General features: G+C 43.1%; 1 protein-coding gene across 1 annotated transcript; it reads left to right on the top strand.

Moving 5' to 3' along the window:
* Positions 1-54: 54 nt before the first annotated feature.
* Positions 55-24,188, top strand: PDCD11 (programmed cell death 11). Its single transcript, XM_059476815.1, has 36 exons — positions 55-211; positions 1,150-1,258; positions 1,816-1,953; positions 2,240-2,407; positions 3,016-3,177; positions 3,753-3,876; positions 4,197-4,378; positions 4,905-5,012; positions 5,463-5,669; positions 5,991-6,115; positions 6,728-6,788; positions 7,475-7,621; positions 7,743-7,994; positions 8,689-8,832; positions 9,536-9,736; positions 10,283-10,453; positions 10,845-11,061; positions 11,842-11,982; positions 12,932-13,047; positions 13,221-13,741; positions 14,213-14,275; positions 14,722-14,830; positions 15,368-15,457; positions 15,789-15,891; positions 16,403-16,580; positions 17,222-17,278; positions 18,039-18,161; positions 18,448-18,570; positions 18,743-18,956; positions 19,356-19,484; positions 19,698-19,838; positions 20,921-21,171; positions 21,797-21,965; positions 22,235-22,388; positions 22,942-23,107; positions 23,774-24,188. Exons 2-36 carry the CDS (start codon positions 1,157-1,159, stop codon positions 23,943-23,945), a joined length of 5,529 nt encoding a protein of 1,842 aa, XP_059332798.1. The 5' UTR covers positions 55-211; positions 1,150-1,156; the 3' UTR covers positions 23,946-24,188.
* The last annotated feature ends 2,411 nt before the right edge of the window (positions 24,189-26,599 follow it).

The following is a 26,599-nucleotide window of genomic DNA, read 5'->3' as shown; positions in this document are numbered from 1 at the left end:
TGCCGCTTCCGGCCGGCGCCGCGTGCGCCTCCCGCTGCCGTGCGCGCGTCCCCGTCCCGGCAACGATCCCGGCAACGATCCCGATCCCCGTCCGGGAACGATCCCGGCAACGATCCCGATCCCCGTCCGGGAACGATCCCGGCAACGATCCCGATCCCCGTCCGGGAACCGTCCCCATCCCGCGCTTCCCCCTGGCAGCGGCCCCGGGCAGGTAAGATGCCAGCCCTGCCCGCTCTAGCGGGGCCGGCTCGGTTGCTTGCCGTGGGAGGTGTGTGTGTGTTCCCCAGCGAGCCCCGAGGTGAAGCGTGCCTTGACGGCTTTCGCTTTATCGTGTGCTTTCCATTTAAAGAAGCTTTGTGTGTCTAACAGCTTGCCTGAAGTTTGACAGCATAGGGGTTCAGCGCTGTTTTTTGTAGAAGTACTGTTGGCTAATAATAAGCAATGGTGTAAGGAATAATATAAACGCCATAAGCAATAATAATTACTTGCAACTTGCAAAATATGACTTGCAACTACTTTTACTTATTCTTATATATTAGTGATAGTAAGAAGAGAATTACGTCCTAATAAGCAAGGTGTTGTTTATTGATTGAAATAGTAAGGTTAAACACCTATTTTTTATATGTATACTTATGGCTTAGACAAAGAGGTAGCAAGTCATATTAATCATAAGTAATTAATTAATAACTAGCGTTCAAAAAGTAAAAATGCAGGCCAAGCTTATCTAGTGTGTTGCTCACAGCTTTCTCCTTGATGACTGAAGCTGGTAAATTCAGCCACTGAATATAATACAGACTGGTTTGGGCAACATATGGTTAAAGCAGTTTTATGAATATATGTGTGATGTATCAAAGTACATTAAAAATTAATACTGTAATACTTCAGTGGAACTGTGCAGTAGTAAAAAGTATTATGGATGTGCATATTTTATATAATATGCATTTATATATAGTATGACCATTGCAACGCTTCATTGTAGTCAAGTGTTAAATCCATTTGGATGTGAGTTTCTGTTTTGTCCCTGACTAGCTAGAGCAGCCATCCAAAGTCTTTCTTATTTTGGGGTCACTCATATCACCTCAGTATTTGTGAGGAACAAGCACAATAACTGCATGTTTCATTTCTGCTTTGTCATTTGTCCCAGAGCAGTGCAATCATGGCATCCATGGAAGAAAACTTTCCTCGAGGGGGCATCCAGAAGAAACCTGCAGAGGGAAAAACACCCAAGCCAAAGTCAGAGCGGGACAATTTGTTTGATGTATGTTGTTTGCATGCTCTTGGTTAATTTCTCAGAGCTCTTCCACTGCCAGAATTTGACTGCAGCCCTCTCTACCTGTTACTTCTACGGTAAACTTCAGAAGGGCCTCCCAAAAACAGATGTCTGTTGACATCCCATCCTCCTGATCTCTGATACCTGTTACATCTTGAATATGATGACTGAGAAAGTTCAGTCAGAATTACTGATCAGGCTGTAGCTTTTAAACTTCCCACAAGCATCTCATCCCAAGGTGCTGCATGGTGAGCCTAGTGTTACTGGATGCAGGCTAAGTTGGTCTTTCTGTTGGTAGAGTGTGGTGCAGATCTCTTGCACCTCTCTTTTCTGTTCCCAAGATTGAGCTTTATAAATGATCAGCCTCAGCCCAAAGGAGGTACTTTGGAAGACTTGCATGTAGACAGACAGCAGTTAGCAAGATGCTTCTTTTTTTTTGTCTAAATCAGTATTTTATTCATGGCAGCAGAGTTCTGCCATAGCGCAAAATTTGGTTTTTTGTCCACTTTTATTTTTTAACCTTCTGTGCTTGTAATCTGCTTTAGGTTCAACATGAAGAAAAATCCCAGAAAAGAAAAAGAAGCCAGAAGGATCAAGAAAAGCCGAAAAGGTTCAAGGCAGACAAAACTGTTAAAGCTGCTGTTAAAGACGATGTTATGAATATTGGACCACTCACAATTGAGGTTGGTGCATAAATGTTTGATTTTGTGTGCCTCTCTTTGCTGGGCTATATAAAAATGGCATGTTTTTCTTACCTGAACTGCCGAATACATCTGAGATCCAATACAGAACTTACCTGCTTATCCCCCTGTTACAGACTTGCCAAGATACCCATAGTATGCTATTTTTCCTGGTTTTCATCCCTAAACTGCCAAATACATCTGAGATCCAGTACAGAACTTACCTGCCTATCCCCCTGTTATGACTGACTTGCCAAGATACCCATAGCTATTTTTCCTGCTCTCCCAGGCACTCAGTGAGGGCATGCTGCTCCTTGGCTGTATCAAAGAGGTCAGTGACTACGAGCTCACCATCAGTTTGCCCAACGGCCTCTCTGGGTTTGTGCCGGTCACGCAGATCAGCGATGCCTACAGCAACCTGCTCACCAAGCAGGTGGCCCAGGGAGAAGTCCTGGAGGTGAGATCTGGGACTGGGGCTGTGATTTGTGCTTGGAGCTACAGAGTGTTGTTAATACCTCAGAAGCAACCCTGAGGTATTGCTTAGGAGCCTGGTGTTGACTAACCTTGGTTAGGAACTTGGTTTTCCAAGCAAACTTTGCAATTTCCTGGTAACAGCTGACTGCTAGAATAAAATAAAATGAAATAATCAGGTGCCCTGTCTGTCTGGTGTCCACAGTGCCTAAGTTTTCCCGAGGTGCTGTGGAATGTGGGATTATCACTACCCCTTTGCTGGTGGTGTTTTTCCCTGCTGAAGGGGGAGGCTGGGTTATGGTCACTGTTGGCTCTGTAGATGTTTCCTCAGCTGCACTCTCCTGACTCCAGCCCACAGAGTGTTTTTAAGCAAAGCCTCTCAGTCTTGCTGACATGACATAGTGTCATCTCTGCCTCTCTGTTGGAATCCTGGTGTTTGTGGCATTTCCTGCCTGTTCCTGAAGTGTTGACAGAGAAACAGGACTTTCTTATGGGTTTTTGTTTTCAAAATCTGCTTCAATAACAAATTCTAGCCTTATGTTATTTAACATTGTAAAAATTGTATGTTTCTCTGTTGATCATGTTGCTGGGCAGGAGCTGAATTCTCTCCCAGACCTGTTTTCTCCAGGGACACTGGTCAGGTGCATCGTGACCAGCATTGAGAAAAGGGACGATGGACGCCGCAGTGTCAAGTTATCGATTGACCCCAAGAAAGTCAACAAGGGCCTGAACTCTACAGCACTAGCAGCAGGCATGGTAAGTTGTCTGGGTCTGTCAAAGCCTCTCTGGGCTCTTACATTTCAGTTTGTCCTTACATGGGATCAGGGCAGAATGTGGAGCTGCTCCCACCATGGAAATGACCTGTGAGGAGAGGGTGGGTTTAGTTCTTGTCTCCAGGTTGTCATTCATGAAATTAACTAACTTTATTCTGTTTCAATATGGCCAAGTTATTTAAAGATTTCTTTCTGAGTAGGTTTCTTTTTAATTCTTACAGAGAGTAATATATAACATGGCTTGCAGAGGTGCTTGGTTGTTTGTTTTGTGTTTTCAGCTGTATTATTATATACACCTGTTATTCTTGAGCATCACAATTATTTTCTACTAGTTTGTGAGCTCCTTATATGTATAGCTAGATAAAAGTAGAGTTAAGTCCTCACTGTTAGGTGAACTGTGTAATAAGAAAGAATGTAGTTCTTGCTCTGAAAAGCTCAGTTCTCTGTCCATTCAAAACAAGGGAGTACTTGGGTGGTGAATCTCATACCATACGTTGATTCATTAAAGACCCAGCTGTTTCATTACATTGCTGAGTTGCAGTGCTTTTCTCCCAACAGCTGCTCTCTGGTTCTGTGTTGAGTGTGGAAGACCATGGCTACCTCATAGATATTGGTGTCACTGGAACTCATGCTTTCCTGCCTCATCAGAAAGCCAAAAATTACATCAAAGCAGCCAAGAAAGGTAAGAAGCAGTGCAGGAGAATCTGATGGGTTAAAATGGAGGTGTAGAATGACAGGGATTAGAGTTTATTTTATCTGTGGTGTTAGTGCACCTTGGTGGGATTGGGTCAAGGTGGAGTCTTTGCAGGTTGCTGCAAACAGCAGTTTTGTGGCTGGTCTGCAACAAACCTTTGTGTTTCAGCCCATGATCTGACAGACTGTGTTCCTGCTGCAGTAAACTTCACACAGATTGAGAGGGAACTCTGTAAAATCTTTTGAATGAGTGGGAGGAAATACTGAGTGTTCCTGCTAGAGGTTTTATGCTGTGACTTATCTTTGTAGGGCCTGACTTGAAAATAGGCCAGAACCTGAACTGCCTGGTTGTGGAAGTGAAGAATGAGGGCAGGGTTGTCTGTTTGTCCATCGATCGATCAGAGGTGGCTGCATCCATTGCCACAGAGCGACAGAACTGGGCACTCTCTAATTTATTGCCAGGGCTGGTGGTGAAAGCTCGAGTGCAGAAGGTAAGCTTGGTTTGGGTTGCTTTTGTTGGGTTGGTCTTTTGAATGTTGTTGAAGGTAAGAAACAGGTGAAGCAGAGATGAGAGTTTATGACCTGGAAAATTTCTGGTTGGTCTCAATTATTTAGCAGTAGCAAACGTAATCTGCTGGACACTTCCCTCTACTGCGTTCACTTGAGGTCTGATCTCAGTTCTGGTTGTGATGCCCTGAGTATAAAGGCTTCAGGCTGGAGCTGCTGATGGAGTTTGAAGCAGAACAGGATTCATTTTGTGTTTTCTGGCCTTTACTGCTAAAGTATTCAGCAGGATAGCAGTAGTCTTCAGAGTACACACAGCATTATAAAAAAACCAGAAGGATTGTTTTTTCAACAGTGTGCAAAGCAGAATTGTTAGCAGTTTTTCTGTCTCTTGTGATGTGCTTGTTGATTAACACTGACAGTGCCATTTTTTGAAATGTGTGAATTGCTGTCTGTGCTGCATGAAAATTGAGTGTGGAAATTTTTTTGGCATCTTTTCGTTCCCCTTTCTAGGTGGCCCCGCTTGGGTTGAAACTGACTTTTCTGTCTTACTTCACTGGCATTGTGGATTTCATGCACATGGACCCAGAGAAATCCATGAGCTATTCTCCAGATCAAGTGGTAAGGAGGGTGGAGGATGCCTGGAGTTGTTATGTTGCTTACAACATCTCTTACCTTCTCCAACATTTCTGTGGAATTATCTCTGAAATCTTAAGGCCGATAGCTTCTTTCATATCTTTTACTTGAATTACTATTGTGACTGCTTTGAAGCTGTAAAGAACAAAGCCATTCCTGGAAGATTTATTTGGGAAGTCTGGAGAATTGCAAGGGATAGAAACATGAGTTGTGTGGTCATGTTCCCCTCCCTGCATTGATACCAGTCTAGTCCATAAAAAACAGACAAAAGCAAAAATCCCTCCTTGGTGAGGCTGTTAGAAGCGAGTGATGTCTTAGCAGCAATACTGGAAAATGCTTGCATGTGGACAGAGAGTTGAGGTAGCAAGCAGAATGTCCATGAGCACGAGTGAGGTGCCTTTTCCCCTTTTGTTCAGTGAGCACTCTGTGTTCCAGGTGAAGGCCTGTGTGCTGTCCGTACACCCCACGTCGCGCGCGGTGCGGCTCACGCTGCGCCCGCCCTTCCTGCACGCCGGGGGAGCCCCACGGCAGCTCCCCGGGCAGCTCATGGGGGCTGTGCTGGAGGAGGCCACCCTGAAAGCCTTCTACAAACAGTTTGGGGCCATCTTTGAGCTTGATGATGGCACTCTGGCATTTGCACGGGTAAGTGCCAGGCTGGTGAGGCAAGTCCTCCATATCTATCGTAGCCTGCTGGGAAAGGGGGCTGGGAGAGGGTTTGATTTTTTGCCTTTATCCTCTTTGTGAGGCAATACAGTAAAATTAAGATAGCTTGCCAGGTGTTTGTTAAATGATACATCCCCTTGTTTGAATTTAAATGTAGGAGGGTTGTTGTGGAAGAGCTGGTGAAACCTGCACAAAGAGAATGTTAGAGAAACAGATTTGTCAGATGCTGGCACTTCAACCTAAGGCCCATATCAGTGCTTTCACTTTCCAAACACTCACTTGTAATTCCTTTTTTTCTAGTTGAAGCATCTTTCAAAAACCAGAAAATCCTTTAAACCTGAAGCATTTAAGGAAGGTTGCAAACATAAATGTCGGATCATTGACTACAGCCTGATGGATGAGATGTGTATTGTATCTCTGAAGAAGTGAGTATGACAGACTCTTCCAGAAAACAGGTTGAAGAATTAGAAAGGTGTTTGAGAGTGGAAAGTTACACTGCTTTGCTGGACTGGAACTTGCCATTTGGGGCTTTTGACTTCTATCTATGTTGTGGCACATCAGGTTGTCTGAGCATCCTGCACATATTCCCTATAGTCTGTGGAGTTGGGACACCACCAGTATTGCTGGTGAGCTGAGGCACAAGGAGGGTAAATTAGTTCTGCTATGATTGTGTCAGAAGACCATGGCTCAGCAGGAAATCGAGCCTTGATCTTGCAGCTCATTTGTATTATAAAGTCCCTCTTAGTACTTCCAACTTTGTGGCTTTAAGCAAAGCAGATAATGGGTTCTCCTATCATGGGGCCATAACTGTGTGACTGTCACCTGGAATGGAGCATGGTGAACCTCCCTAAACTTTATGTCCTAAGAGCTGTTTTGGGAGATTGGTCAGTTGGAGTAAAACACAGCTCTGGAGTTGTAGAACACTGGGCAATGTATGGAATAATGGATATTTGGGACAAGTCAGAGATGGGACTGTCTTGTCTTATCCTGAGTTTCCTTCAAGATGACTCACTGGTCTCTTTGTGTCTCTTCTCTAGCCAGATTATTGAAGCACAGTTTCTGCAGTACCAGGATATCCACACAGGTGATGTGCTGCAGGTGAGCTTCTGAAGGACCCGAGCATGTTATACTTCAAACAGTGATCTTGCCAATGTGCACTCCTGCCTAATCAGTGTGTCCAACTTCTGATCCAAACTAGTGAGATGAAAATGAGAAAAACCTTCTCTTGCAGGACTTGATTAATGGAATGTAATACTCTTTCCATTTTGTTCATGTTTTTATTCATGATGTGGCAAAGGCAATCAAATTTTATCTATGGTCAGTCATTTATTTGTTGCCATAAGTGTATTTTAGAAAGACTTGAGTGAAAGAAATGAAAACTTGCCTTGCAGTCATGTAGTCAAAGTAAAAGTTCATGGTTGAACAATCATAGTGAACTGTTGGGCTGAAAGTTACTCATTATGATTTTTATGTCTGAATCATGGCTGTATTGGATATGTCTCTGGAAACAATTTTAGTTTGCTGGCATCAATAGGGATTTTGCAGAAGTAGCCTGTGCTTAAAGAAAAGAAGCTGTACAAGCTGTACAACAACGTGATGAAGTATATAAAAGTTAAAGGGTCAGATTAGTTGAGTGGAATGTAGTTTGATCTAAGATTACTTATTTTTGAATGTGATTAGATTTGGTGACTGTAGGTGTTGTAGTGTCTTGGCTGTTTCCTACCTGACCACAGTCTGCTTTTCATGCTGAGTTTACCAATGTTTTCTCCTATTTTGGCTCCTAGGGCAAAGTGCTCTCTCTAAAGCCCATTGGGATGCAGGTGAAAGTGGCTGATGGGATTAGAGGACTTGTGCCATCCCTCCATCTCTCTGATGTGATCCTGAAGCAGCCTGAGAAGAAGTTCAGCATAGGAGATGAAGTCAAGTGTCGGGTGAGAGCTGCCAGACAGGGTCTTCAGCTGCTTTGCACTTTTCTCTTCTGAGTATGTAGCAGCTGAATTGATCAGGCAAGGACAGACATGCTTTTTGAACCTCTGTACTCCATTCTTGCAGGTGCTAGAGTGTAATCCTGGAGGAAAGAAGCTGATCCTTACTCTAAAGAAAAGTCTCGTCCAGTCAAAGCTTCCAATCCTCTCAAATTACGAAGATGCAAAGCCAGGCCTGATCACACATGGCTTTGTAGTGTGTGCAAGGGAGTTTGGCTGCATTGTGAAGTTCTACAATGATGTCAAAGGTCTGGTACCCAAGAATGAGCTGGGCTCAGAACCCATATCTTGTCCAGATAAAGTCTTCTATGAAGGCCAGGTAATTAATCTACGTCTGCTGTGTCATGTGTTTTAATGTGAAAGAGAAATCTGCAGTTGGCTTCAATGTGGATTTTCCTGAGGGACCAGCTACACCAGGAGATGTTTATGTCCTTTCACTTTATTAGTTGTGCTCCATTGAAACAGGGTAGGCTGTTAAAGGGGCAGCTCTTCTTTGGAAGTTAAAACTTTTACGACAGAATCATAAGGATAACGTTTTTTGCCTCAGTGTTACTCTGGTTATCCTGCTGGTTTCAAATTACAGGCACTTTAGAAACTGTGTTATTCACAGTTCTGGTTTTTGTTGTGGGCAAAGTTACAGAGATCTCAACCCTCTTCATTATTTTTTCTGGTGCTTTTCTTTGTCTTTAATCTTGTTATTTTTTGGTTGGCTTAGGAGAAAGGTAATTTTCTAGTCAGAATTTGACTGCAGATCTGGATTTTATTCTCAACTCTGCTACAGACCTGGTACATACTTTCAGAAGATCATTTAATGATTATATACTTCTGTTTTCCTGTGATCAGAAGGACATTTGTCTGTGGTTGAACTTGTTAAGTTCTAGCACTGGCCTGCTATCCTCAGGTGTGAGAGAAAAGTGTACTGTGTATGTCCCTGTCTTCTTTTATAGGTGGTAGCAAACTGAGGAGGGTCAGCTGAACTTAACTTGTGTTTTATAAATTTTTTTTCCCTGCAGGTTCTTAAAGTAATGGTCTTAAAATGTGAGCCTCAGCAGGAAAGACTCTTGTTGTCCTTCAGATTATCAAGCAAGCCTGGCCCTGAGGACAAATGGAAATGTACTCCAAAGGAGAAACAGGAAATGAAGTACCAACTAGGAGAGGTATTGGATTTAGTGGCTGATTCCTTTTTAGCCTTTTCCTACTCATTTTCCATATGATTTGGTATCACTTTGAACAATTTTGCTTCAAGGAAGCTTACAGCAATCAGGAACTAGTATTAAATGTGCATTTCTTACTCTGTGGTTGACCTCCTGGATCAAAAATGGTATCTCAGTTTTCAGAGGTCAGGATAAAGGAATAACAGGAAAGTCCCTCTGGAGGTACCAATTAGTGCTCTTACTCCAAAGGTGGAATCCTCTTTTTTTATTTTCTGGATGCTGCTGATTTTCTTGCTCCAAAACCAGCTGCTTTTGCTCCCTGGAAAAGAACAGCTTTAGAGAAATTTGAAGTGTTTCTCTGTTTTTGCAATGAACAGTTTCCAACTCCCTGCAGATATTGCTAATGCAGGAACAGGACAGTTCTAGTCTTGATGAAATTACTCCCTTCACCCTTCAAATGAAAAGTCACAACCAAGAGAATGTTTCCAGCTCTTTATTTCTCTGGGAGCTGAGAATTAGTTTTTATTTTACCTGCAGTGTTGCCATGCTTCTTAGCTCAGCCCTATTGATGTGAGAATTTTTCATGTATAGCTGGGAGGCAATGTCAGATCCCCTGCAACACATCACATCCCATCCCCTGTGCATCAAAAGAGATGAGTTCAAAAACACTTGGAATTTTATATCACTTTACTTGTTCTCTTTTCAGATGGTTGATGTGAAAATCTTGAAGAAGAAAGATAATGGTTTAGAAGTTTCCATCTTAGAAGATGAAGACAATGTGGTAGCCTGGATCCCCATGCTGCACCTCTCTGACTTTGTTGCTACCTCCAAGCTCCTGTGGCACTGTCTTCAAGAGGGAGATGTCCTGCCCAGAGTTCTGTATCTAAGTGACAAGGGAGAGCACATTGTATCCTTTGCCACCTCAACCTGGCAAACAAAGTGTGGGGAAGGAGGTGTCACTCAGCATTCCAGAGAATCTGCAACAAAAATAAGAATACTGTAGCTAGTGTGAAGTGGAAGTGCCTGTCATGCTAATGATACTTTAAAGAGGAATTGTTCTAGAAGTGAAGCTCAGCTGGGGCTAAAATCTCTTCAGAATTAGGTTGTGAGCTGACTTGTTTTCTCAACGAGCTTCTGGGCTGTTAAGCTTATCACAACCTTAGGAAAAAATTTGCTGTTTTTATATCAAAAATCTGAACTGAATTGTTAGGAAGTTGATATTTCTGCTACTGTGAAGCATATATCTTTAATGCTGAGCAGTTTAAGAGACATGAGTTGCTAAATTTTTGTGAAGGGAGACCAAGACAGAAATTGGAATTACAGCATTTAGCACTCCTGTACTCTCTAACTTGCAGCAAGTGCTTTAGCCCAATAGTTAACAGCACTGAGAGATTTGCTTGGCATGGTGCTGCTTTCATTCACCTTTTCCCATTTTTCTTAACTGCTTGTTCAGATCTTGAGTAGAAAGTCTGCAGTGATTTCTGCTGTACAGGAGGAGCAAGTTGTGAGAAGCTTCTCTGAAATCCAGCCTGGGATGCTCTTGACTGGTTATGTGAGGAATGTGATGCCCTTTGGAGTGTTTGTGGAGTTCCCTTTTGGTGTGACAGGACTGGCACCTAAAGTGGTAAGCAGTGCCTCCCCTTCAGTAAGCAGCATGTGTGTGATCAGGCTGCTTGAAACATGGTTTTAGCAAAGGTACAGTAACAAGGAGGGAGCAACTGGGCTGCAGGTCCTGCATTCGCACAGCTTCCTGCTGCAGGGTAAAAGGGTTCAGGTTTGCCATTTAAATTACTTCCAAAATTAAATGAAGCACTTCATTCAAGTGAGCTTAAGCTTAACAAGGATTTCATGTGATCTCAGTAATTAATTTTAATTGATGGGTTTTTCTTAGTCTTTGTTAATTTCTCTTATGCATTTACATGAAGTCGTTACTCAAACCCTGCTGAACAGCTCTGTGGGTGGTTGGTCAGTATCAGCTGTGCTCAGTAACCTTGCCCTCTGTTTCCTTTGCACAGAGCATGAGTGACAAGTTTGTGACAGACACCAAGGACCACTTTGTGGTGGGACAGACTGTGATTGCAAAGGTGATGAGCATTGATGAGGAGAAGCAGCGTGTGCTCCTCAATCTGAAGGTGTCTGAGTGCAGCTCAGGAGATTCTGCTGCAGAGAGCTTTGGCCTCCTGAATCAGTATTTCAAGGAGCTGAAAGAAATCAGGGACTTGCTGAAAAGAGGTAAAGATTGGGAATGTTCTGCTAAAGGGTATCAGGTCAAAAAAAAAAAGGTGCACTAGAGGAAAAAGAAAAGAAAAACATTTAGGTGAAGAAAGTTCAGTTTAAGCAAAGACTTCACTTCCCAAAGTAGCTTACTAGAAAAAGGATGTGTGTGCCATGTCAAGAGGCTTTCTGTAAGTAAAGCTGGAACAAGCCAAAGGAATTGTTCTTTTCATTGAAGTCTCCTAAGCCTCTTGCATTGATTTTGGGTGAAGTGCTTGTGATAACCCAAACACAGTACTCACATGAGGGTGAGTTTGTTCAAATAGATTTACCTACATGCATTATAGGTCCTCCAGCAGGGGTTTTCTCACATGCTGTTTTTCTAGTGTTTTTATCAAATTCTGACTTTGTCTTTTTAGATTCTTCCTATATCCAGTACTTTTTAATGTTTGTTTTCTGTAATTGTGAAGTGCCTGGTCTGTTTTGTACTTCTAGTGTTAATCTGTTTTGCTTTCATGTTTTTCCAAATGCAATGCTGGGTGCCAGTGTTCGTATAAGATGGGAAAATATTCTCTCTAAAATTATTAGGTCCTTAATGTCACAAAAGGGTTTCTGCTTTGATTAACTCTTAGAATTTACTTTGTAGTTCTACAGGTTCATGAGCCTAGGCTTTGTTTTCCCTTATGAAGGTAGATAAATGCTTCATGTACCACTGAATAAATGTGAAGGCTTGTCTTGGTTTTGTGAAGAAACAGCATAAGTAAAACTGATTTCCCACTTTTTCTTCCCTTTATTTAGGAGAGCCCAGCGTTTGTGAGTTGGTGCCTGGTAAGAGGGTGCATCTGGTCGTGCAGGATGTGAGGGAAGATGGCTCAGCACTGTTCAGTGGCAGCTCTGTCACAGGCCTGACTGTAACTGCCACCCGCTACCATTTGGGAGGTGAGGGTCTTTCCTTTGCTTATGTTAGTTTTCAGTCTTGTATTTTGAAACCTCTCCTAAAATGGATTCTGCTGATGAGAAACTAATAGGGAGAAGTCTGATTAGAGTAGGGATGGCCTTGAAGAGTAGTTAAGTTTCCCAATGTCTTGCTGGCCCATTTGTGTGATTCAGAAAATATGATATAAACCTCCCTGTGCCTCTGTTAATTTTGTCTCATATTTTGGGCATCTAGTTTGTGCTCAGAGATCCTTAGTTGAACCAAACTGTATAGAGACAAGTATGAATACAAGCTCCAGCTTTCTTTGTTTTTTTCTTCTCCCTTTAGAAAGAGCATACTCCAAGGAATACCTATCTGAAATTGCTGCCAGTTTTTCTTGAAAAATCAATGACTTTAAAACAGGACCATAATTTTCCAATTAAAAAATTAAAGTGTCATATTGTGCAAAACCAAACATATATTTGCTGAAGTAATGAATAAACCAGAGAAAGCAAGATAAACTTCTAACTTCAGCAGAAGTAATAACCCCAGCACTTCTGTATCAGAAGGGTTTCTTTTTTCTTTTCCTTAGCAACAGATAGACCAATGATCATTTTGTGCAAATTTTGGGAAAATCTTTTTTATATTATCTTGACCTTGTTTTTAGTCAGCCTTGTCTTTATTATTTAAGAGTAGTGTCTTCAGAAAATCAACTTCGTTTTTCCAAGAAAGATCAGACTTTTTCCAAATACAAAGCTCTCTTTTTTTTCCTCATTGCCAGTGACGTTAGAAGAATCTGCTCTTAAATAGACTTATTATATGTTTAGTACTAGTTTGGTTCAGATACAATAGTAATTAAGCAGTCTTTGGTCTTCAGGAATTAAACATTTCATGTTTGTCATGTAGCTCTATCACAGTTGCTCAGAAGTCTTCATTGTCATCAGGATATAATCTCCTTATTCTCATTTGTAGACAAAAATATTGCTCCTGGTGAGAAAAGGAAGGCATTGGTTCTTCATGTGGATGCCCTCACATCTGAAGTGTTTGTTTCTCTTCGGGAAGAACTGTTAAAGCAAAGGCCCAAGCGAGTGAGTATGTGTTCAGTATTTGGGTTGGTGTGTTTCTGCTTGTCAGGCAAACTGTAGCTGATTAATAAACTTCAGGGGTGGCTGTTTCCCCTTTTAGAGCTGTGGGAGGTAGAGAGTGGAGGGAATCCAGATCTCAGCAGGGGAAGTCACTCTGTCTGTCCATTTCTGTCTAGCGGCTCCGAGAGAACTCGCAGCACTCTGTGGTGGTGCAGCACATCACAGAGCACTTTGCCATCGTGTCTCTGCCAGAAACAGGCCAGCTGGCAGCTGTGCCCATCGCCTGCCACCTCAACGACACCTTCCGCTTCGACTCGGAGAAACTCAGGGTGGGACAGACAATCTCTGCCACCTTAAAATCCGTGAAGGAGAACAAGCATGGGGTCTTGTTAGCAGTACAGGGCCCAGTCAAGAAGAATGTTTTTGTGAGGGTGCGGAACGAGTCAGAGACAGCCCTGGAGGAGATGCTGCCTGCTGTGAAACACTCGCTGTCCCCGGGGGATGTTGTCACCGGTACCGTCAAATCTGTCAAACCCACCCACGTCACTGTTGCCATTGATGACAAGCTGACAGGTTCAATCCATGCGTCCCGGATCCTGGATGAAGTGCCCATAGGCTCTTTTCCTACTTCCACTCTGAAAGCTGGACAGAAAGTGACTGCTCGAGTCATTGGAGGCAGAGATGTGAATACTCACAGGTGGGAAGACATGTACATGGTTTTGCTTCTGGAGAAATGCAAAGGATGAAACAGTTTGTGTTTCAGTTCAGGTCATCTAGGCCCTCTGAACAGATGCTGTTACAGCTGCCTTTGCTGGAGTAGTTGAGGCTAGAGGAAATCTGCTATTATATTCTATCCCAGATCCAGCTTTCAGTAAATAAGCTTTCTACCTGTGCCACTGTATTAATCTAGAGTATAGATTGCAAGAAAAAAAGATGTCTAAACTTTTAAGATCCTGTTGAAACCTTAAATACAGGCCCCAGGGACTAAATGTGCTGGGGTATTTTGGTTGCCTAAATTGCTACTGCAGTAGTGATAGGAAGAATTGGAATTGGAAAGCTCTTGCAGTTTTAGAGGGCTTGCACCTGGGGTTTTTTTTGCTAGTACAGAGGCATTAAATGTGGGCCTGGGGAGATCATGAGAAACTTTGATCCTTTTCCTCTTCTTTAGGTGCCTGCCAATCACCCATCCACACTTCACACAATCCATTCCAGAGCTCAGCATTCGACCAAGGTAAGTGTTGGCCTTTGTGCTGTCTGCACATGCTTTACAGATCTTGTATCCTTGGATGTTCCATCCCTTGTACCTCTCATTCATGAAGGAGCTGGCTGTGAGCAAGGACCTCCACATGTAGTGCAGTGAAGCAAGGCCTCTTACTCTCTCTTGTCCTTAGCTGTGTTAAATATCACAGTGCTCTCTTAGCACACGATTTCCTTTGATTGTCCTTTTGGCTTCAGGTTCTGCCAATCTGGACTCTCTCGTGTCTATTTCTGTCAGAAAGATTTCCTCTTATGATCAGGGAAGAATGAATTCCTGGCAGAAAAAATGCAACTGGGGAGGGGTGAAAGACATTGTTACAGTAGTACCAGCTCACCACATTCCCCATGGTTTCTAACTTCCATCTTCATCTTTAGACCAAAGCTGTTGTACTGATGTCCTCTTTCTTCTTTTGCAAACAGTGAACAAGAAGGGGAATTCACAGCAATGCTGAACCTTAAAGAAGAAGGTTCCCTCAAGAAACTTGGACTCTACAATGCTGGACAGACAGTCACCTGTTTTGTAAAGAAGGTGTGCTCAGAGTCTTCTTAGAACGTGTGCTGGGGGAGACAGCAAGTGGGTGTGACCTTGGGGGGCCTTAGCTCAGACCTAAATATTGAAGACTGTGGTCCTCATTAACTATGAGAGTGGCCTGTGGCAACTGCAGTCCCCTTCTTACAGGGAAGGTAGAGGAAGGAAACAAAAATTTTTGGTACTTGGTGGAGTCAGGCTGACTTGTCCTCTTTGACATGCCTGTTTGTTGCCAGCAGGCTCTAGTACAATGGCCTTGGAGTATGCCACCAGCACAAAGTACACTCACTGCTGATCCCCTGTGTGCACTTGCCTGTGAACCACTGCAGTGTTGTGCTTCTAAGAACAGAATCCAAACCACCATTCTTGCTTGGTGCAGAAGCCAAGCTGGGCTAGTTCTTTTTAGCCTTAAAAATTAGTGAAAAATTCCTGCCAGAGAAGGTTTTTCTTTCCCCCAAGGTCTCATGCTTGGGGTCTCATGTCTTCATGACACAAGGTCTCATGTCTTCATGACACTCTTATTTGGTGTCTTTTTAGTATAACATGCTCAAAAACTGGCTGGAGGTGGAAGTTGCCCCTGACATTCGAGGAAGAGTTCCTCACCTACTGCTGTCTCTGAACACCAAGGTAAGGACGCTGTTACTGGTGAGCTACACACACTTTTTTTTTTCCATATGCTTGGCCACAAGTAATGGCTGCAGACCTTTCTGATGTCCATGTGAACTCATAGCCCAGTGCTTTGCCCTTTAGGCATTGCTGCCCCTTGCTAACAAGCAAGTACTGTGCCTGTAGCTGGTTCAGTTCAGGATAGCAGAGCCATTGAAGCAGTGCTGAGCTATCAGTCAATTGCACATCAAAGATGTTTATAGGAAGTGTAAAGGTTCATAGAGGAAACACTGTCAGAGTTGTGCAAAGCTTCCTTTCTTGGAAATAAGTGTAAACATGTCTTTTATTTCAGGTCTTAAAACATCCAGAAAAGAGCTTTAAAAGTGGCCAGGCAATATCAGCTACAGTGACTGGAACAGATGCCAGTGAAACATGCCTCTGCTTGTCACTCACAGGTATTGTGAGCCTTAACAGCAGGACCCCACCACATGTGATGCTTTGCTCAGAGTTGGGCCTGCATTGACCCCTCAGATGATGTTCCACTCCAGAGCCAAGCTGTGCCTCTCTGTAGAACAGAACTGACCCCTGGGATCCTGACCTAGATGTAGCAGCATCTACGACAAGCGAAGTCAGATCTCTAGAATAAAGAATCACTTTCCTAGTGTCTCAGACTGAGCCCTTATCTAAGCCCTTCTGAACATATTCCTTTCTAATCTCAGATGAGAGGTGGTACATTTATCAACATTTGTCAGTTACTCTGGATATGGGAATTGTGCAACTAAGGGTTACATTTGTCTGGGCTACCAAGGCAAACATGGCTGTGAACAGAGATTGCATAGACTGCACCTTAGCAAAAGTTTGTGGGTTTGATATGTGACTAGGCAACTAAAATTAGCTACACTAACTTACTACCTCTTGCTTCATATTTTGAAGTATTATCAAGCCCTTTCCCTCCACCTTTTCCAGGAATTCAGTCACTGGAGCAGGATACCATCTCTGTAGGCATGGTAACAAAGGTGACTCCACATGTTGGCTTGACCATTGCACTGCCAGGTGGGAAAGCTGGCAAAGTCAGCCTCTTTCACCTGAATGATACTTACACAGAGGATCCTCTGGGGAACTTCAAAGTTGGCAAGATTGTCAGGTCAGTAATTGTCTTCCTTGTTCCTTCAAGCTGCAAGGCTTAGAAATATCCTCCTTCAGTGACAGGCTTTTTACTGTCTTGAGGTAGTGCCAGACCATAAGGTCAGTCTGGGGCTAAGAAGTGATGCTTCCCTTGTAAAGGCTTGGGTGAAAGTCTTGTAGTTTTCATTTATGAAGAAGCCCCTCTTCAGCTGCCTTCATGGCCTGTCTTTTTGAGAGTAATTACTCTGTTAGCTAAGGTGCTGATGGGGCTAAGGGTAGCCAGGCATCCCAGCTTTGCAATGGTTCTGTGGGCTGTTTGGCAATTGAGTTGTTTCTACATTTGCACAAGCAATTGCATTTCCCTGCTTCACATACTTTTTGGGAATGTTGGAGAGTGCAACAGGCCAAGTGATTTCAGGTGTAATAATCTTTAACTCTTTTGTACTGGCAGTAGAGACTGAGTAAATCAAATAGACATGTTTCAAAAGTCCTTTATGTAGTTTTATGAACTGTTGTGTCATGCTGGTTTGTATTAGATAGAAAGTCCTTAAAGGAACAGAGTGTTTCTTTTTCTGCTACTGCAAATATTTATTTTCCACCTGTGGCTTATTTTAGTGTGTAAAAAACCTTTCTGTTTTCTCCCCCACCTCTGCCATGCAGGTGCTACATCCTCTCCAATGAGAATGGTAAAATCCAGTTGTCTCTCCGGCAGTCCCGGTATGTGTCATCTCTCTAGTCTGTTAATCTCCTACTAGTGAAAAAAATGATCATGAGATACACTTGTGATTTGTTTGGGAAGATCAGTGAGAAGTGTTAAAAGAAACGCATTTTTGTAAGGGGTGATACTTGTTCCTACTTCAGAAAGATTTTTTTCCTGTGAATCAGCAAACACTTAACATAAAGCTGCTCTAGTGGGTTCAGATTTAAGTTCTGTTTGTTACAGTTTCTAGGCCTGCCTTATCTTTTTTGTTTGCTTATTTGGGAAGAAAGTTCTACCACTGAATTTGCAATACAAGCATGTTATGTTTCAATGTTCAGCTGGATTTTAACAGTTTTGATTAAATAATAGACTTAGCCCAAAATGTCTCTTAAAACTGAGCCTCTTGCTTTGTCTTCCTTATGGAACAAAAGTGTGGAATTAGGTATCTTAAAAATAAGTGGGGAAAATACCAAGCAAATGCTGTGCAAAATTTCAGACAGCATTTTGCTCTCCTCATTTTCTTAGTGTTGGAGAAAGCCAGGCTGATGTGTTTGGCTCTGTTTGCAGCAGCATGTGTATTCCCTAATGCTAGGTAGAGCTTGGCAGAGATGCAGGTAGTCCATTAGTACATTTCAATAAACAGAAGGGTGCCTCTGGTCCAATGTGGTTTCCAGAGAGTACTAGCTGTTGTTAATACTGATGTATTTTCTGCTGTCCAGAGCAGAATGTGAATTATTCAGATGAGTGCTTTAACTTCTAACCTCTCTTTTCTTTTAGGCTAAATCCAAAGATAAATAGCAAAGTGGAGGATATTGAAATAACAAGTATTAAGGATGTTAAAAAAGGCCAGCTAGTGAGAGGCTATGTCAAATCAATCACTCCATCAGGTGTTTTCTTTGGGTGAGTAACCTGAGAAACTTATTCTGGCAAATGATGAGACTTGGAGAACTTATTTTGAGTGTACAATTGTGGAATCTTGTTTGGGGATGGTCCCTGGTATAACGTGAGGTTGCAAAATGAATTATTTGTGGGAATCAAAATGTCATGGATACTGTGCTGAGCCTGTGAAATTAAAGTAGGGAAAGTTAGTGAGACACTTCATAGAACTGATTGTGCCACAAATGCACTTTATTTTTCTTTCCTCCTGCTGTAGAATACTTATTTTTGGTTTTCTTCCTCTTCTCAGATTGTCCACTTCTCTCCTGGGCCGAATTCTGTTCCAAAATGTTTCCCCATACTTTGTACAGAAACATTCCTTATATGAAAAGTACCTGCCTGAAGGAAAACTGCTCACTGCCAAAGTACTTGGGTAGGTCCAATGTTCTTTAAAAGGAACTATGAATTAGAAGAGAGGAGAGGATGGAAAGAAGGAGGATAAAAGACAGGAAGGTTTAAAAGAAGTTCAGATCCTTGCAGTCATTGTAAATGCTCTGACTTTTTTCTTATTCTTCTGTCCTGCTACTCCTGGCGATGCACCACAGGGTAAATAGAAAAGAAAAACATATTGAACTCTCTCTCCTGCCTGAGGACACTGGGATGCCAAGTGTCTTGCCTGAATCTCTAGGCCTACCACAATATGGAGCAGAGGAAGAGAAAAGAGCAGAGGAAGAGAAAAGAGAGACAGATGATGAGAAAAAAGGAGAAGAGCCTAAGCTGAAGAAAAAAAGGAGAAGAGGAAATGATGAAAGTGGTCAGGTATGGGTGTGATTGCACAGGATATGCTAAAGGACTTTGTTAGTTCAAATACTGAAGTGACTGGGAAAATCCCAGTCTCATCCCAGAAGGATAAGGCTGAAAAATTATACAGACTAGGAAAAAAAAGGTTAAATTGCATTGGAGATTACAGAGATCAAAAACTATTCCTTTTGGATGGGAGCTAGCTGAGATAACAGCCCAGCTGTGTTTCCTGTCCCTTTGGTCTTTGCACCCCATGTAGATGAGTGTGGGTTTATTCTCCTCTGTTGGTTGAGAGGGTAGAGGGGGATGCTGTGCCAGGGTATTGCCCTCTCTCTGCTGCCTGGCTCTTTACTTTGTGATCAGAATTGCCTTTAAGATTATCACAGTTGTTGCCCTTGACCATCCACTCATTTCCAGTTGCAGGAGGCAAAGCCAAAGAAGAGGAAGATCTGCCCAGCAGATGAAAATGACAGTGGAATTGAGGTATATTACCGTGAGGAGGAAGAGGATGACCAGGAGGAAGAGGCAGCTAAAAAGAAATCTACGGTGAGAAGTTAGGAGGAGAACATGAGCCTGAAATGACCTTCTAGCCCTATTGATATGTGTCAAGTTTAACTTTGTGTGTAAAGTTTAACTTTAAAAGTACAAGAAGTCAATAGTACTGAATGGAGAGATGCCACAAGCAAAGAGCAGTTGTCTGATCCCAGTTAAAAAACTTGAAATTAAAACCCAGGGCATTTTCTGTCTTCCTCCAAACAGGTAAGGAAGCCTGGTGAAGCTCCCAGGCTGCAAGTCTCCATGGGCTTCACGTGGGATGAAGACAACGCAATGGATATACCTGTGCTGGATCAGAAGGAAGAGAGCTCAGAGAGCGAGGAGGAGGAGGATGTGCAGTCCAAGGTACTGTGTAATTGTATTGTCTGAACAGGAGACACCACACAGTGGCTGTAATGTGATGTTTTGGTATTTGCATGTCTGTCTGCCCTGTAGCAAAGCCTTTTAACATAAGGGAACATCTTTGGCAGCTGACACAGAACTTGTTCAGTTATTTTGATCATTGACTTCAGTAGCAGATACCTCTGAAGCAGAGGAGAAAAGGCCAAATTTTAGCACGGCTGCATGAAAAACAGGTTTTTTCATGTTGACATGTTAAATAAATAAGTATTTAGAGTCAAACAAATGTTTTCATGAACACAAAACTTTTTTTATTAAATGTCAGCTCTGTTTCTTACTTTCCTGAGTGGCATAAATGTACAGAAAAACCTGAAGGTGAAAAACCTTTTAAGGTATAGTCCTCTTATTTAGCAAAACACCAAAAAGCACCAAAAAAGAATCTTCTTTTATGCTATAACCTTTGGAAAGGTTTTCCGGTGAGAGCAATTCAGCAAAATCAGAAACAAACTCATGAACTCCTTTCATGTTTGCTCTTCAGGATTTCCCCTGTCCCTCAAACTCACCTCTGTAAAGGCAATGCATGGCTGATGCTTTATTGCCCAAGGTAACAAGGCAGAGAACTATGGCACTGTGAGTTCCAAATTTAGACCTGAGTCCCCCTAGTGATCCAGCAACACACCCCAGTTGTACATGGGGAGAAATTGTGTCGGATTTTTACAGAGTGTAGGAAGGTGATGGTGAGTACTGGCCTGGAGGGTAAAAATCTAAGAATGAGAGGGAAGGACAAAGTGTGGATCCTGCAGCTGATGTGCCAGACTAGCAAACTATTTGGTCCCTCAATGAATTTCATTTAAAAAAAAAGAATTTAATGTAGTGCTGCTCTTCTTTGAGGTGTGAGCTGTGAGCTGTGTAAGAAGGGGTGGGGGGTGTTTATCATTTTTATCCTCTTTTAAACAGTTGGCCTCACCTCTTCCTGTGGAAACTGCTTAGCCTTGGACATACTGAAGTCTGGCTGTGCTTTAGCTGGACCTGCCTATTCCCCCATGAAGTGCCTGCCCTTCCTCAGTCCTCCTGTTTTGCTCTTTCAGCTAAAGAAACGAACAAAGAAGGAGAAGGAGCTGGAGAAGCAGAAGAAGGAGAAGGAGCTTTGCAAAGTGGAGGCGGCTCTCATGGACCCGAGCCGGCAGCCCCAGTCCGCCGATGACTTCGACCGCCTGGTGCTGGGCAGTCCCAACAGCTCCATCCTCTGGCTGCAGTACATGGCTTTCCACCTCCAGGCCACAGAGATTGAGAAGGCCAGAGCTGTGGCAGAGAGAGCACTTAAGACAATCAGTTTCAGGTAATAATGGAGCTTTGACTCTCTATGCCCCAAAGAATAAATCATGATGGGGTAGTTGTGGTGGAAGAACATTGATATTATCAGTATGAGTCTGTATGGGGAGTGACAGAGTGTTTTAGCGAGCTCAGAAGGATTAAATGGTAGCAACTGTCAGCTGGCCCTTTGAAGGTCTGGCTTGAGTCACCACCACTGACCTGCTGCAGATCATGAGCTCAGGAGCTCCTGAAGGTGTCACTGAGTGCACAGACATTCTTCTGGGCAGTCAGAAGAGTTTGGAAGAGCATAATGCTGCCAGTGATGTCCTTGAATCAAAACATGACACAAATGGTGAAACTCCTGTTGTTTTTGCCATAGGGCTGTACTTTAATCATCTCTACTGCATGGTTAAGTATATTGTGATTTCTTGACTCAACTTTCTGGTTTTTAATTAGAAACAACAATGATAAAGACTGTAGTGTGAATCAACTGCTGTGCTCTATTTCAAAAATCATGTTTCAAGGAGCAGTGTGTCCTGTTTCTTGTCCTGGAGGCCTGCTAAAAGTCAGTCACTCTGTGTAGGTTAGTTTGCAAAAACCTGGTGAAGGTTGGCGAAAGGCTGAATATTCTTGTTGACATCTGCTTTAAGGGAAGAACAGGAGAAGCTGAACGTCTGGGTAGCTCTGCTGAACTTGGAGAACATGTATGGCACTGAGGAGACACTGATGAAGGTCTTTGAGAGAGCAGTTCAATACAATGAGCCTCTGAAAGTCTTCCAGCATCTGTGTGACATCTATGCCAGTTCTGAGAAGTACAAGGTAAGACAGTGCAAGCAGATCCCTGGCATGTATCCCATTCAGGCATGCCAGTAAACTGCAAATGCTGGCTGTGTAAGCTTCCAGCTGTCAGATGTTGGGCCTGTCCTGTTCTTAACTGGAATTAATGGTTGTGATTGACAGTGGGCAAGGATGTATTGATGCTTGCTTTTATGTCATAATGTTCAGAGACACCCAGCCTAAGAATTAAAGTCTTAAACCTACAAGGCTTTGTTATGAATGTGTGATGTAACCCAGCTCTGTCCTTCCAGCAAGCAGAAGAATTGTACCACACCATGCTGAAGCGTTTTCGTCAGGAGAAATCCGTGTGGCTGAAATTCGCCTCTTTCCTCCTGAAGCAAGGCCAGGCTGAGGCTACACACAGGCTTCTGGAGCGTGCTCTCAAGGCTCTGCCCACCAAAGAACGTAAGCTCTCTGCCCCAGCCTTAGTGTGGGCCTTAATGTAGGCAGGGGATGGGCTGCTCTCTGATATCTCTGCCTGTGACAGCATTTGTAGTAAGTGAAAAGTGCAGCCAGCTGACTCTCAGGGTGGGGAACTTTCAAGTTGGATGTCACTGCTAAATGCACCTCTGCTAAAGGCACCAAATAGAATTTACTGTGATGCACAAAAACAAAGCACCCAAATCAAAGGCAGCTTTGAGTTTTACAGCCCTCTAGAAAAGTTCACTTGGTCTAAGCTCAGGTTTCTGGGACTGCCCATGGGTGCTGCATGATACATGATGAATCTAAAAATAAACCTTCCTCTTCCGCAGAGAGCTGAAATGGGAAGTGAACTGTGACTCTTCTGTGTCCCACTTTGATCCCACCTCAGTCTAGAACCTCTTTACAAGAGAATCTTTTGTCTCTGGGTAGAGATGGTGCTGTCTGTGCCTGCCTCTGTTCTGTGTAATTCTCACTCCTGTTTGATCATGTGGAAGAGAATTGCTGTGATACCCTAACATGTCATTACTTTTCCCAGATGTGGATGTCATTTCAAGGTTTGCACAGCTGGAATTCCATTCTGGGGACACAGAACATGCCAAGGCCCTCTTTGAGAGCACCCTCAGCAGCTATCCCAAGAGGACAGACATTTGGTCCATCTACATGGATATCATGATCAAGCATGGCAGCCAGAAGGAAATCCGGTGAGCTGTGGTGCAGCAGGCTGGGAAGGGGCAGAACACACCTGAAAAGAAGAGCAGAGGTACCCTGCAGTGTGAGGTTGTATAGGGCTTCCCACAGCAGAAAAAGGGGATTTTTTTTTTTCCAAAACTGGGATGTGTGGAAGTGCTTATTCTTGCTGGGACTGAGGAGACTCCAAAAAGTTCCATAGGGCAGAGGGGAACTGTTTTGTAAGTTGTGGCTTGCATGACAGAAATAGAAGCCTTGCACTGAGGTTCACCTGTCCTTCTGCAGGGAGTGCCTTATATCTGAAGGGTGAAATCAATCTTGAATAATCAATCTTTGTAACATAAAAATGGAAAAACATATTTTTTCCGTTTCTTTTCCTGAGAGGTGAAAAAATGAAGTAATTTCCCACATCCACTTAATGAATCCATGGTCCAATGCAGTGTCTGGATCTTTTGTTTGAGTTGACCAGCAGCCTTAGTGTTCAGCAAGCAAGTAGAAGGCTTCTACTTCGAGATTTTGGCCAATTGTCAGGAATCTCTTTCTTCCAGCACCAGCGCTTCGCAGCAATTTCCCCTGAATGTTTCCCCCCCAGACTTTCTGCTCTTTGTTAAAAGACATGGTACAGGGCCTATATTGAGTGCTGTCACAAACATGATTTGAATCACTTTGGTTTCTTGCAGAGACATCTTTGAGAGGGTCATACACCTGAGCTTGGCACCAAAGAAGATGAAATTCTTCTTCAAACGCTACCTGGATTATGAGAAGAAATTTGGTACAGAAGAACGTGTCCTGGCTGTTAAAAGAGCAGCACTTGAGTATGTGGAGACCAAGAGTTCCCTTGCTGACACCTAAGTGTGGTGCAAGTGAAAGCAGAGAGACTTAGCTTTCCATGCAGTGTGGGAACTGAGGAGTGTGGAGTTCTGCTGTGACTGTCCATGGACAGTTTCTGGAGAGTATTGGTCTGTGACCAAACCAGCTTGGAAAGAACAAACAAATGAAAAGATTTGATAAATGTTTGCAGCTTTGTCCAGAAGTTACAAATAATCCTGTTGATGACATGTTTTTAAATATAGACTGTTTTATAATCAAAAGAAACATCAGCCATACCTGTTTTATTTTCCTGGGTAAATGCTGCAGTTATGACATGCTGCTTTTAAGTACAGTAATGTCTTACAATTTGATTTTTCTCACTGTTAAGATGGCAGAGAAGATTCTTGTCTTTTGGATGAATTAACACTTCCGAAGATTTATCTCAGGTACCTTTGTGCTCTAGAAATTGGCAGAGCAACACTGGATGGTGGGCATAGCTGAAGCTGGAAGGAACCTCTTGATGATGATCTTCAAGCTCCTGCTCAAATCAATGATCAGCAAGACTAGGTTGCTCAGGTTCACTTCCAGTTTGGTTTTGATTTTCCCGAGAATGGAGACTTCACAACCTCTCTGGGCAGCCATCCGTTGTAGCAAGTTGCTAGGGATTGATGACAGAAACAATAGTGATTTTCAGTAGTCATTTTCTCTTAAGAGAAATCGCTGAAGTCAAAGAAAAAGTGTTTTTTCTGTGCTGAAAAAAAAAACATCCCAATGTAACCTGCTTGGAAAAAGCCAGGTGTTTTGGGTACTTGAAAAAGCTGTCACTGATGTCAGTGCCTTATGGTCCTTAACCTTACAATTCTGTATTCCTCTAACTTTCCACTGAGATGTGGATATGATCAGCCCAGTGTTTTACAGAGGAAGAACTCGAGGCAAGGGGAAAACAGGATATGCAAACAGATGTGATTACCCACTGTAGACCCTAGCTTTGAAATACTAAACTTGAAGAGTCTTCCTCATTGTAGGTACTCTAAACTCAAAATCAGAGCTTTGCAGGACCCAGCTCTTCTGCCTCTGTGAATGCCCAGTGCTGGCAAGGCTGGATGATTCAGCATCTATTTCATTCCCAAGTCCTTTGGCATCCAGAAACAAGTAATTTCACTTCTTGCCCCCAGGGAGAGCAGGGTGCTGTACTCAGATTTTGCTTAATGATCTTGTAGTGGAGGAGGCTGATTACAACATCCAGTAGCAACTGCTGCCTTTTTTAAAGAACACAGCTTCAGTGATGGTGGCTCTTTCTTTTGGATTAATTAGTTGCATAACAGAACATGTAAATAAGCGTTGCAATAGAAACCAAGATCCCTCTGAGGTATTGTTTCTTCTTCACTACTGGAGCTATTATACTGTCTGTACTAGGCAGGAGAGGTGAAAGACCTGTGTGTAATTCTCTGTACTGGAGGAGCCTGGTTTGAACCCATCTTGCTGCTGGGAGCTGTGACCTGTGGGCTGTTCTGTGATGGGATTATTGTTGGTCTTTGGAGGAGCAGCAGGGGATGTGTGAGCTCACAGCTTGTGTGATCCAGCATGCCAGGGAGATGGGTGGCTCAATTTCACTCTTGGCATTTCAGTGGAAAATCTAACCTGGCTGCTTGTGCTTGTGTGTAAAACCATCTGGGTTAATGTTCCTCACCTCAGCATTGTCACTGGGGGACACTGGGTGTCAGGAGCAGCAGGGATATATTCCTAAGGGTGCTGATGTGCCAGGAGAGGCAGAGGCCTAGGGCTGTCTCAGTGGAGACCACGCTCAAAGAGGGTGGCAGAGAGGAGAAAAACCAAACCTCTGCAATTCAAACAAATTTCTGAGTGTAATGTCTTGCTCCACTTCTCACTGACAGCTGTCCACTCAAGCATGCCTCTCCAACAAGAGGGAGGGAAAACAGGCAAGCTGGACAAGCCCCTAGCCCATCCCAGCCAATGGAAAGAGAGTGGATTTAATACAGGAGAGAAGAGATGCAACCAGAACAAAAGATGGTTTGTGCTCATGGTTTATTCTTAGGATAAAAATCCATTCTCAAGCATTACGTGTCTTGCCCCTTTCCTTCAAAGGAGGGAAGGGAAGAGAAGGAACCATAGTGGAGGTGGTTCAAAGGAATCATTGGGACTATCAAGGAGGAAGGCAAGGGAAATAAAGGAAGTAAGAGGAACTCAGCTTTGTTTCAGCAAGTTACCTTGTGTCTGCTGGCTGTGTGGGGGTGGCGTGTGCATCTGCATGTTCGCACACGAGGGCCAGCATGAAGAAATGCAAATGAACTCCCTTTCATCTCAAGTTAATGCAATTTAATTTAACTTCCATCTGATTATTTCTGTGGATTAGTTGATGAAGCTGAGAGCCAAGCCTTCCCACAAATGCAAAGCAAATCTGTGGAGAGGCTGAACAGGGATCCTGGGATGCCTCGCCCATTAAGCGGTGTTCCAGCCTCTTTATGTGAGGGAGTAGCCTGCAGCTCTTTCTTGCAAGACACCATACTTGTCAAAAGCTTTTTAAAGAATTTTCTCTCCTTTGCTGCAATTGTGTATCCTGATATACAAGATTTGTGCTACTCACTGCAAGAATAACTCTAAAAAGCCAAGTTACTAACTTGTAATATGTGATAATGCTTTGAAACATTCTCAGATGATCTGGATAGGAGAGGATC

The sequence above is a fragment of the Ammospiza nelsoni genome, chromosome 8 (assembly GCF_027579445.1).
Source record: "Ammospiza nelsoni isolate bAmmNel1 chromosome 8, bAmmNel1.pri, whole genome shotgun sequence".
In the NCBI taxonomy this organism is placed as follows: Eukaryota; Metazoa; Chordata; class Aves; order Passeriformes; family Passerellidae; genus Ammospiza; species Ammospiza nelsoni.
The sequence above is the reverse complement of the archived record's forward strand: the minus strand, read 5'-3'. Positions and strand labels throughout refer to the sequence as shown.